The 13,884-nt window shown below is 37.1% G+C and overlaps 1 protein-coding gene across 1 annotated transcript in view; it reads left to right on the forward strand.

Moving 5' to 3' along the window:
- Positions 1-6,665, forward strand: part of LOC106873355 (uncharacterized) — a 94,186-nt gene extending 87,521 nt beyond the window's left edge. The window contains exon 4 of the mRNA XM_052978316.2: positions 1,337-6,665. Within this exon, the coding sequence (XP_052834276.1) occupies positions 1,337-2,975 (1,639 nt within the window). The 3' untranslated portion in view covers positions 2,976-6,665. The remainder of the gene's footprint in view (positions 1-1,336) is intronic.
- Positions 6,666-13,884: the final 7,219 nt, after the last annotated feature.

Raw genomic sequence — 13,884 nt, forward strand, 5'->3', positions numbered from 1 at the left:
GGAGATACTTGCTCAAGATGCCACATAGTGGAACCGAACACAGAGCCATATATTTGGAAAGTAAAATTCTTACCCATATGGCCACACCTAGAATTTAATCAACCTTTTAAAGAATGCTGAGAATTACTGTTCTAATTTGCTGGTTTCAGGTTTTGTACACTTAATTATGTATTGCATGAATGTAACTTTTAATATCTAAATTTATAATTTAATTAATGCTATATTACACAGTGGTCAAAGGATTTTATTTGGAAAAAAACTTTTTAAATTTAACTCCAGTTCATTTCACATGTTTGACTTAAGGATTAATTAAATTATAATGACTCTTAACCCTTTTATTGTTATATTTCTAATTAGTAAATTTCCTGTGTGTTTCAATTAATTTTCAATATCATAAAGATTTGAGTAAGGTTTAGTGAAATATCTGTTACTTATATACAACCACTTTTATACGTAAGTATATATACACACACATTAATATATGTTATGTTGATGTTGACAAACCAAAATCTTCTGATATTCATGTTTTAATTGAGATTTTAATCAAGATCTTTAATTTAAATATGATTATTTTAGTGCAAGTGGGTTTGTATTAAAAGGGTTAGAGTCATCATTTGAATATTAATTAAGAATAGGAAATTAAATTTTGTGCATTTTATTACCAGACCATCAGCTGTTCCTATATATTGTTGGTCACAATAGTTTCATTCTTCTCCTTGATTGAGCCAAAATTCATCTTGGAGGTTTGTTGTGTTGTCCCTTCTGATCTCTTGGCCACCACTTGACAAAGCGCACATTCACCTCTTGTCTGTGAGTCTTGCAACGTATCTGGTTCTGCAGAAATTTCTCTTTCTGCATTCCACAATCACATCATTTGCTCTACTCCATTCTCAAACTATCCCATGGGTACATTCCCATAATTATATTCCTGGCATGGATCTTTCCATGGCCCTCTGTGTCATAGTCAGTCTGTTTTTCTTTCTTCTTTGTGGAAGACCACATTTCACTTACATATAAGAACACAGGCAGGACAATTTTATTGAAGAGATTAGCATGTGGGGTTAGGCACTCATCTTCCATCTTGACATGTATTTACAGCCTGCCTACACAGCCAGTAGGGTGGTGTCATATAATAGCTAAAAGAATGCAAAAAGATGAGCCTCACTCTCTTGAATAAATCAAAGTAACGGGTTTTATAGCTGTTTTAAGTCTACTTCAAAATAAGCTTGTTGAAAGAATTGAGTTTTTTTTTTTAATTTATTTTGTTTTTGAAAACTTTAACATGAAATTATATTCCTCGATTTTTTTTTTCTTCTTTTTCTTTTTTTCTTCTCAGATTGAAGCTGGAACCCAGTTTAGTGGAGAACAAACTTCCACATGTCATATCCAGCCCAAAAAGGGAAAGAAACACAAGTTTATCAGCTTCCCAAGATGGTGTTCAGAATTTATCAATGAAAATTGAAGCCAAAATGCGTCAGCGGGAACCTATGTTCTCTGCACTGATGAAACCTAAGGAAGGAGAACGTGATGGAAGTAATGTGAAACGAGAAGATGATGCCTCACCAGTGAAGTCCGAAGACAGTGAGAAAGAAAACTTGGCTATGGATATGCCAGTAGACTTGAGTACAAAACCTCCATCTTCTCCAGACATTATCACTTTGTCAGACGATTCTGATGATGAAAAGAAAGCACTAAATGGTGCAAAAGAACTTACTGCTGATGAAAAACGAATGCGTAAAAAACTAGTCAAAACCCTTCAGGCTGAATTGCGCAACGAGGAAGCCAAGCTTGTGCTCTTAAAAAAACTACGCCAAAGCCAGTTGTCACACCAGTTGCAGGAACAGAGCAATGTTGTGGCCAACAATAAACAACTGTCAAACCGACAACAACAGCAACAGCAGCAGCAGCAACAACAACAACAGCAGCAACAACAGTCAGTACCTCCACCACTGGTGCGTGGCAACCACACCAACAATCAGCCCCTACAGTCTTCCAAGTCTAATTCTTCTACACATCAATTCATGAGAGGCTCACAGCAAATGGCAGCTCAGATGAGGGCTCAGCAAATGCAACACCAACAGGGGCCGCCTCCACTTGTGATGACACCTCGTATGCACAGCATGCAAAACATGCGCACCAACCACAATCAGATGTCTAATTCGAATAATAACTTAATGTCAGGCTTTCGTCCTATTCACACTCCACCAGTACAAAGCCAACCTCCAGCACCGCCTGCACAACCAGTTGAAACCACGGCACAGAGACAAGCTGCAGCAAAACTGGCCTTGCGCAAGCAGTTGGAGAAGACCCTTCTGCAAATCCCTCCACCCAAACCACCACCTCCTGAAATGAACTTTATACCTAGCCTTGCCAGCAATGAGTTTATAATGCTGCTTGGCCTTGAGGAGGTTGTCAACTACATTGTTGATTCTGATTTGATAGCAAGGGGAGAGAAGAATTTGGATCACAAGATGATTTGTAACCCGTTCAGTTGTGTACAATGTAACACTGATTTTACTCCGGTCTGGAAACGAGAAAAGCCTGGCTCAAAGAACGTCATTTGTGAACAGTGTGTGACGTCCAACCAGAAGAAAGCTTTGAAGCAGGAACACACCAACCGTCTAAAGAGTGCATTTGTGAAGGCTCTACAACAAGAGCAGGAGATCGAGCGAATGCAGTCGCAAGGCATAAACATGCCAACTACGGTGGCTAATAATCTAAATATGGGGACCACAGCACCCATGAATCTCACAAATTCTTACAATAAACCAACCACCGACCATTTCAGACATCACCAAACATTGATGCATGCCCACCAGATGCAGCGACCAAATCAGCCTATTGGCTTGCAGCCATTTACTGCACGTGGACCATTCCATTATCAGTTACCTTTCACAAAACCTGACCTTCATCGGCAATATTTGCTTGACTTGATCCCACCTAGACCCAGAGGTACTATGCCATGGAAATCTTAAAAACAAGAGTGTGTGTGAATATATATATATATATATATATATATATATATATATATATATATATATATATATATATAGTGATAGTAATAATACACTAATAAACAATATGATTGGCTAACAAAGCAGGCAAGCATTTTTTTTTTTCTTTTTAAGTCTTATCTCTCACCCTTTCTCTGTCACTCTTTATTTTTATATTCCTCCCTCTGCATGTTCGTGTGTGTATATATATATATATATATGCATATATATATATATATTCGGAACAAGCAAAATAAGATAAAATTAAAATAAATGGGGCATATTAACCAAAATTTAGACAATCAACAATCAATGAAAGAAATGCTAATATTTGTTGTGCCAATTACATTGACCAAAAGAATAAGTTCGTTAAAAGTAAGATTAAAACTAAATTAGTTAGTAGAGTTGTCATTTCATAGATTTAAAGAAGAAAAAAAAATTATGTACATACACAAACACACATACATATACAGATATATGCATATATTCACTTCTCTCTGTACATCAATGTGTGCTGGGTATACACAGAATGATGCTTGTGCCAACTGGGAACTTTAATAAAAAGAAGAAAAAAAATCACTTTGTTGCTGAAAATTTGTATTTGCATGTGTGCTTGTGTTTGTATATGAGTGTGTGTGTGTTTGTATGTGTATGTGTTTTCTAGGAGCCTCTCTGTACCAGGAAACTTTCACATTCCTGTAGAATAAAGTCTTAGAGTCTAGCTTCAGAATGATCATATTGGTTTTGGATTTCAAAAGCAAAATTCTTAATTCAGCAACGATCTCTCAAATGTTTTGCTTTACGTTAGAACTATTTCCCTAGTAACTGAGGAGACATCCCCTGCCCCAGAACACTCTCATCTCTTTCCTCTGTCACTCTTTGTCTTTGTTATTATATTTATGAAAATTTTGTATCTTCCTTTTGTACATTATTTCCCTCCTTCTTGCACTCCATCTCTGCCTGTCTCTATTCCTCCACCATTTTGCAACTCATCTTGGAACCACTCGCTCTAATAGTAACTAGCGTAAGTTTTTGTGCAGAGGGTATATTAAAGCTGGTATATATGTGTGTGTGTGCATGTGCACTTATCTTTTGAGAAAAAAAAAATATATATATATAATATATATATGTTTTAAACAACCAAACTGTATTAATTTTCTTATACTTTAATCATATACATTGGATTTTGTACCCCTGTGTTCAAGTGTTATTTTGTTTCTTTTCACCCTGACAGGATCTTGTCTTTTACATTTCTATAAAACACTAGAAAATTAGACTTTAGTTTGTAAAGCAGCCACTGGCTAAGAGTTCCAATGTGAAAGTCTTGTAGCTTCTTGTGGTTGTTGAATTTGTTTCTCTGCCCACAGTGGTTTACAATTTAATATTTATTTTGTTTGGGTTTTTTTCCCCACTATGTTAGTGTAGGTTGAATAGTTTCTACAAATTTACACATTTGCATGTTGTTGAAGCAAGTGGGTTTATATATATATATATTTATATATATTAAAAACTGGATGCCTCTCTTACTGTCAATTACTCAGCTGTGAAATGGCACATTTTCCTTTTTTCAGCCAAGCAACCCAAGCCAAACCAAACTAATGTGGTCCAGTAATGATCTAGAACCCACTTCTGTTTTCTTTTTCAAATATTGTAAGAAAATATAACAAATATATTATTGGGCTTTGGAGTTGCTTTTTCTCTTTCTTGCTGTCAAGAAGTTGGCTGTTGTACTTTTCTAGTGTAACACCGTACTGAGCATTAACAAACCACACCTGTTTAGACTTTTGTGGATAAGTTTGGAGTATTGTTTAAGTCAGTTGCTAGATAGAAGGAATTTTAAAAATAACACTTGGCAGAGCTACATCATGTTAATCCATTAGAACTTTTCACTATTAAACCACATTATCTTTTTTTTTATTAAAGATTGCTTCAGGAACAAACTCAGCAGGTTGAGCATTTTTTTAAAGTCTTGTGTGAAATGACATAGCTCCTGTTAGTTTTTTTTTTTTTGATATCTTCAAGCTTAAGCAAAGGTTCCAAGATTAAAAACAACAAATAAAATTTAATAAACATTTACAGATATATCATCAAACTATAAGGTCTCATATCTGAAGTGATATCGTTTTCTACCATCGATATTTTTGGATTTGACGGAGTACAAAAGCAAAAATACATGTTGAATTGTATTTTTGAGTCATTATAATAATAATAATAATAATAATAGGTTATTGTTTATTTCTTATATTTTCTTTTACTTCATATACTGCCAAGACTTGTGGTTCCATTATATACTGCAAGCATTTGCACTGCACAAACCATGCCATTTTTATAATGTGTCCTGTTTCGGTTAATTCTTCAATAGCTTCTCTTTCTACAAAAAAAAAGAAAATAAATAAATGTAAATATAGTTTTAGTTCTGTCATTTCTGCAACAGATGAAAGACACCTCTTCCCATGTGGTACACAGTGTGGTGGTAATTAAAATTGTTTTATTCCCCACCTCCTTTTTTTAATGTCAGCTTAGAAATAAACATTGAAAGTATTTCCTCATCCATAATCGCTTGAGGTCCTAAAATGAAGGAATGGGGGGACCCACACAAGGAAAGAAAATGTCTTAAGTTCTCCTCTCCACTTACCTGAGGCACAAATAGGAAGCAAAACTTATGCATGATACACACACACACACACAGACACACACACACACACACACATATATATACACACACCTGAGCCAATGAAGGATTTTTATATATGCATGTGTATGTTTGTGTGTGTGTGTACATATGTATATAAATATATATATATATATATATATATATATATATATATATATATATATATATATATATACACATACATATATATACACATACATGTATACATTTATATGAGCCACTGAAGGATATTTATATACATGTGTGTGTGTCTGTAGATACATACTTGAACAAATGAAGGTTTTACACATGAATATGTATATGTACTTGGGTAAATGAAGGATTTATAATCGCACATTATGTGTGTGTGTGTGTATATATAAATATATATATATACACACACATGTCATGCAGACATGTGTTTGTGAATATATGTGTGTGTGTGTCTGTGTATAGTCCACTTGTTTGTTTTTTTTTTTTTTGACATGGTAAGCAGAAATTACTTTCTTAATGTCATGCTCACAGACACTTTTTACCTGATTCCTAGTTTAAAATATTTCCATGAAGCACAGGTCTTTGTTTTAACTGACTGTGGATATTCTTGGGTGGTGACACTGGACTTTTCACTCCTCCATGTCTTAATTCTTTGAAATGTGTAATTCTGTTTATCAGATTCTCATAACATAGCCTGTAGATTGTCGAACTGAAGAAGAAAAAGAAGAAATGAAAATTGTGAAGTTTTTTTCCCCCCCTCATTCTTTATTTCATGTAGTATTTTTTTTCTTTGACAACTATGGGTGGAAGAGAAAGAAAAAAAAAGTTGCTTTTTTTTTCTTTTCGGTTCCAAAAAGAAAATCCCAGAAAACAGAATTTCTCTCTGCAACAGTAATCATCATCATCATCATCATCGTCTTGTTAGATATGAAAGAAAAACTTTATGAAGAAATTGGGAGACGAAAAGAAAATTGATTGAATAATTTTAAAAATGTTAAAATAAAAAATGGAAAAGTAAACCAAAATTGCTGTTGCTTTTTTTTTTCTTCTTCATCATTTTACAACAAATTTCTTTGTGTGCACATATCTGGTAAATTGTGAGGGTTTTCTTCTTTTCATTTGTAATCCAAAATTCTTATATATTTTAAATCTGATTTCTTTTTCTCTCTTTTTTAGCTAATTAAAATTTTGTTTCTTTTTCCTTCCCTAAGACCAGATATTCTGCCCCTTTTTTAAGTAGTTACATATTCTTAACTAGTAAGGATTGTCATCATCACGAGTTCAGCATATAATATTTTTGTGTGAGCATATCCTCAAATTCACATTTTGCTATCTATCTGAGGAGTAATCAATATTGCCTAATAGCATGAAACCGATGGTAACATTCTGACCAAGTTATGTGCCATAACCAGTAGCATACTGCTCAACAATGTAAAAATTGAACACTAACAGTACTTGGAGTTTCCAAGCAAGCAACAAATATGAAAATACCCAATTTCCAATCAGTAGTTAGCAGATAACTTCATACCCATGGCTTGCTAGGAAACTCTGAGTACTATATGTGAGCATTTTATGTTTATATATTTCTCTATTTCAAAAATATTGAGGTCTACTTCATTTGTTACTTGGCTTTATATATATTTCCTCCATTTAATGTGCTATGTGGATATGGACATACTAATGTGCACGAGTACATTTTGCAAGGTAGGTATTTTAGCAGCCAGTGACTGCCAACATGTGATGATGTACCAATGTTAATTTTTTTTTATAAATACTACTACTACTACTACTACTACTACTACTACAATTGTTTCTTCACAGATTTGGAACATTTACATCAACTGCTGTTGGTAGAAGTCAAATTTGTATTACTGTTTCATATTTCATTTTCTGTCATGTTGATAATTGTTAACTATTTTTTGTTCAAAGTAGCCTGCTCTTGGGTGAAATAGATGAGTTGGCAGAGTCATTAGAGCAACAGGCTGAATGATTTGTTGTATTTGTTCTGACTCTGTGCCCTGAGTTCAAATCCTGCTATGATCAGCTATCTTTTGTCTTGTCAGGGTCAATAAAAAGAAAAACACCAATAGATGCCGTTGTATGTTTAAGAACCTGGGGCCTCGTGCTTCTTAGCTATTATGCATGCCATGCTTGCATCTATTAATACCTTATAATACAATGTGAATTAGTATTAATGTTTTTAGGTACTGTGTGTTCAGAACCCACACACACAACTACACTGGCGAACCAGTGGTATCATGTTATGAACACATCACTTAAAGAGGTGGATATTCTCCGATGATAGAAAAACAACAGCAATCACATATTCTCTCTCTTTTTCTCTAAAACTTGGAAGATATATTTTAGTTGTGACCAAGTACTGTGTGAGTGCTATGTTGACTAGTTGGTAAAGTGACTTCTGCAACTATCCTAAGTTATAAAAGATTTTGTCTTGTCTCCAGGCACAGCCAAATCAAATAAGTACTATGGGGAGACCGTGTTCATTATTTTTTACAGTATCACTGAAACTGGTGGGAAGAAGAGATTGAAGTATCCCTAAAAGAGAAACCCTGGTCCATATGCAACAGCATGGACTCTACTTATGGTACCTCAGGTGGGGGATAGTAGTGTTAAACTATGCAATGGATACTTTTGAAACCAGCCTTAATCCTATGAATTCCGAGTTGAAGTGATCTACATTAGGACTTCATCAAAATTCCATTAATCTATGTTCCAAAGAACGGCTTAATACTCATTTATTGCTTGCTTGTTTCAGTAGTAAGAATGTGGCCATGCTGGGGCACCACCTTGTTTTAAGTCTAATACTTATTCTTTTTTGCCCAACTGCTAAGTTACAGGGGCATAAACACTAACAACAGTTGGTCAAGCAGTGGCAAGAGACAAAGACATACATATATATGTACGATGGGCTTCTATGAGTTTCTATCTACCAAATCCACTCACAAAGGTTTTGGTCGGCCCAAGACTATAGTAGAAGACACTTGGCAAGGTGTCACATAGTGGGACTGAACCCAAAACCATGTGGTTGGGGAAGCATGCTTCTTACCACACAGCCACGTCTGCATCTACCTTATGGCAGTTATTTTATTAAATTTTTCATTTTCAAAATTGTATTACAACAGAAATATGGTAACAAAAGGGTAGGTCATGGCAGAATTTGAACTCAAACTATAAAGAGCCAAGACAAATACCAGAAGTGGGAGGGGGAAAAGGCATCTTCAAACCAGAGCTAGTACAAACGTTTCCATGAGTGGAGTCTGCTAAAAGTACTCCTAATTGCCTATGCTGAGGCCTTGAAGGGTTTAGTTGAATAAATCCACCCCAGCACCACGTTTTCTCTTTTTTAAACCCAGTACTTATTCTACCGTTTTACCAAACAGACAAACACCACATTCAGATATATATACATTCTTCTACTTGTTTCAGTCATTTGACTGTGGCTATGCTGGAACGCCACTTTAAAGGGTTTTAGTTGAACAAATCGACCCCAAGACTTCTTACCTTTTAAGCCTAGTACTTATTTTATTGGTCCTTTTGCCAAACCGCTAAGTTATGAAGACATAAACACACACACCTAAATATGTATATATATACACAACGGCCTTCTTTTGGTTTCTGCCAAATCCACTCAAAAGGCTTTGGTCGGCCCGAAGCTATAGTAGAAGACACTTGCCCAAGGTGCCACACAGTGCCTTTCTCCCACCAGAACCATGTGATTGAGAAGCAAGCTTCTTATCACAGCCACGCCTTCGCCTATATGTATATATATATGACAAGCTTCCACGCAGTTTCCGTCTATCAAAGGTGCTGTGTTGTGGGACTGAACATGAAACCACGTGATTGCATAGCGGCTTCTTGACCACACAGATATATCTGTACCGATTCAGAACTAAACATTTTTTGTAAAATAATACCAAAAAGATTTTTTTTTTTTTTTTTCACAAAATTCTCGTTTCCGATGTTTAAAATATAGAAATACAAAGGATTTTTGTAAAAAGTAATAAACTGAAGGGATTGTAGTGCCTTTTCCAAAACTCCTCCGGATGGATTTTGTTTGTATTAAGGACTTAAAACCTCGTCAGTCTAATTTCTCAGGTACTAAAGAAACAGTTGGCAAGAAGTTCTACTCACAAGTATTAAATGCTACATTCTTTATAATAAGCCAAAGACCTGAAGATTATGGAACTGATGTCTCATTGCCCACGAATGTCAGACATGGATTAAAATTAATATACAGTTATACTTTTGGGATTATTTCGAATATTTAGCGAGATAAATTCACTTTCTTTTGTATAAATGATACAAACGAAACAGGTCTAAGGGAGGCAATTCTTTACTTTATATTATTATTATTATTATTTTCAAATTCCGCTGAGATCGACTTTGCATTTCATCCTTTTGGGGGTCGATGAAATCGACTTATCCCCTCCCGCAAAATGGCTGCCTTTTCAAAGTTTGAAGCCATTTTTTATCACGTGCTTTCACTGCATTTCCGAGCACAGCTCTGTGTGCCTTTGGTATGTGCTGTAGTTTGTTGTGGTGCTTGCGCGATGCCTAGTAGTGCTATTTTCTGTATGTTATATACATTTGTAAGTCCTGGTGTTTTGGTTATGTATTTGTCTGAATGTTTTTGTTTTGTTTTTAATCATACCTAAAGCATCTACTATTATAGGAAATGTTTTTAGGCTCCTCATTCGAGTTACTTCTATTTCCAGATCCTTGTATTTTAATAGCTTCTCCGTTTCTTTTAGAGATGCAATGTCATCTGTTGGTATTGATTTATCGATTAGAAGGCATTTTTTTTTCTTGGTGATCTCTGACAACTATATCCGGTCTATTAGCCTTGATCTTTCTATCTGTGTGTATTGGTATATTCCAACGTGTGGTTGCTTTGTCGTTTTCTGAGACCTTTTCTGGAGTCTGCCTATATCATCTTTTTTCTCTTTATTATTAGAATCGTTAGCACGCTGGACGAAATGCTTATTTCGCCCGTTGCTACGTTCTGTGTTAAAATTCGGGGTCGACTCAGCCTTTCATCTTTTCGGGGTCGATAAAGTACTAGTTGCGTACTGGGATTGATCTAATCGACTGGCTCCCTCACCCAAAATTTCGGGCTTTATGCTTAAGAGTAGAAAAGATTATTATTATTATTAGAATCGTTAGCACGCTGGACAAAATGCTTAGCGGTATTTCGTCCATCGCTACATTCTGAGTTCAAATTCCGCTGAGGTCGACTTTGCTTTTCATCCTTTTGGGGCCGATAGACTAAGTACCAGTGAAACACTGGGGTCGATGTAATCAACACATCCACAAATTTGAGGCCTTGTGCTTCCAGTAGAAAAGATTATTACTATTATTAAAGCGGCGAGCAGGTAAAGTCGTTTGCACGCCGGGCAAAGTGCGTTCTGAGTTCAAATTCTGCCGCGGTCCACTTTTCTTTCGTCCTTTCTGGGTCGATAAAATAAATACCAGTAGAGCACTGGGTTCGATGTAATCGACTTACAACCTCCCCCCGAACTTGCTGGCCTAAAATCTAAAACCATTACTATTATTATTAAGGCGGTGAGCTGGCGAAATCATCAGCACGCCGGATAAAATGCTTAGCAACATTTCTTCCGGTTTTACATTCTTGGTCTCAACTTTGTCATCCATCATTTTGGGATCGATGAAATAAGTACCACTTGAGCAATAGGGCCGATGCAATCGACTAGTCCCCTATCCCTTGAGGCTGTAGTACAGTGGTTCCGAACCGGACCCATATAGGATTTTGTTAAAATTTGTGCTATAAATTGCTTATACTTCTCCGATACACAAAATATTTTAACAATTTTTCAATACAATTCCTAATATTTAATTATAAATATATAATAGGATTTTTTTTAACATCGAATGGTTATAGGGGTCATCTGAGTAAATATGAATCAAGGAGAACCGTTGGTGAAGAAATGGTTGAGAACCACTGCAATAGTTGAAAGAATTATTAAGACGACTGTATTACATATCCCTAAGATATGTTTTATTTCAATATAATAAACCCCCTTTTGTAAAGAGGGTAAAGACACCCTTCGGTCATGAATAACCATGGGATTGCACATAGAAAGCTTTCCTCCGAGGTACAAGTCTGGACAAGGTTGTTTATGGAAGACCAGCAGTCTCCCATGCATACCAGCTTCCCTTCTCGACGCCACCGATGTTATCTAAGGGAAAAGTAAAAGCCGATACAGCTTGGCACCAGTAATGTCGCAACTCATTCCTACAGCTGAGTGAACTGGAGCAACGTAAAATAAAGTGTCTTGCTCAATAACACAACATACAGCCCCGTCCGGGAATCGAACTCACTACCTCATGGTTGTGAGCTCGACGTTCTACCACTGAGCAATGTGCCTTCACATTTTCTTTTTTTTTTATAGAGAGTAATAAAATTGTTTAAGTGCAGGTATAGCAGTATGGTTTGCATCATCGTGGTTTCGAGTTCAGTATTGTACGATAGACTCGGGCCGCCTAGTGCCTTGTAAGTGAATGTTGTAGATGGAAATTGTATAGAAGCCCGTCGTGTATATATGTGGGTGTTTGTATTTGTGCTTATCCCCCTCCAGGTCGCTTGACAGCCGACGTTTTTTGTTTTTTTTACGCCTCGGCTTAAGAGATGGATAGAGTGAGTATGAGACTTAAAAATTAGTACTGAGGGGAGAGGTCAATTTGTTCCATTAAACCCTTCAATACGGTACCCAGTCCACTGACTAAAGCTACTAAAAAGAAATAAAAAAAAATAAGGAGCCGCGGATCAGCTGCAATTGACCAGAACTCTAAAGAAAGCCTTCAATCTATAACCATATGTCATTTTGCATATCTGCAACTATATTCTTTAATGTATCCTTCTTTCGGAAGGCATATATCTTTAAACGTCTGATAGGATGGACTTCTCCTGCATACGCACGAAGCTTTAATGTGGAGCTGAATCAAACTGTTATTAAATATACATGCAACTCCAACCAAATGTGCTGAGTGATACTTGTATGTGTGTGTGTGTGTGTATACACATACTTGGAAATGGATGCCTGGCATTCAATTAAATAATATGTGTGTGTATGCATATATGGGTACAGGACGTCATCAACTGTGTAAACATGAAATACATAGATAAACGAGTTAAATACGTAAACCACGAGAGAAAAAAAATAGAAAACAGGACAAGTAAACGCAGAGAAACGACCCTTCATCAGTAGTCAGCTGTGTATTTACTCCTTATTTCGAGCATTCAACGACAATATGAGTCTTCAAAGACAGTTGCCCCCGAATTCTCCTGCACCATTTCCAACACTTCCGTCGACATTTCGGTCAACACACACAACTCCATTCTCACTACTTCCATCCACTACAAATACACCGACTCACACTCATACCTCAACTTCTCCTCCTCCCACCCTACCCACACCAAGCTCTCTATCTCCTACTCAGTTCTTCCGTCTGTGCAAGCTCTGCAGTGACAACCATAACTCTGAGTTTCAACTCATAGCTCGCCACTACATCCTTCGTGGATATCCCCTCACCACTATCCATACCGCCCTTGCCAGAGCACGTTCCGTGTGGCGTGCCTCTGCTCTACCTCCCCACGCACCCCTCGCCGTTACTCGTCCCCCATTTCCCCTCATTACAACGCCTCCAACGCACCATTCTCCGAGCCTTCCGGCGACTCCAGTCCGACCCCTCCACTTCACACATCTACCCCCAACCTACTCCTCCCCTCCTTCAAACGAGCCCACAACCTACGTGACCACCTAGTCCACAGTTTCTTCCCTAACCCCACCTCCCAACCTGGCTCGTTCACCTGCTCCCGTCCACGGTGCTGCACTTGCCTCTACCTCTCCAACACTACCATCCTCACAGGCACCCATCATCGTCCCTATCATATCACTGACTCCTTTACCTGCATTTCTAGTAACGTCATTTACTGCATCTCCTGCTCTTTCTGTCCTTTTCTGTACATCGGTCAAACGGGACGCCGCTTGGCTGACTGGTTTGCGGAGAACCTCCGAGACATTAGACTCGGCAACGACATCCCGGTCTCGCGCCATTTCCGCTTTACCGGTCATTCATTACAACACCTGTCTGTTCGAATTGCCTTTGCACTGGAGCCATCCGGACTCCCGCCTTCGCCGTGAACAGGGATTAATCTTTTCTCTTCACTCCTTTGCACCATATGCTCTTCATTGCTGTTACGTT

Source organism: Octopus bimaculoides, chromosome 2 (assembly GCF_046866305.1).
Source record: "Octopus bimaculoides isolate indiv1 chromosome 2, ASM4686630v1, whole genome shotgun sequence".
NCBI lineage: Eukaryota > Metazoa > Mollusca > Cephalopoda > Octopoda > Octopodidae > Octopus > Octopus bimaculoides.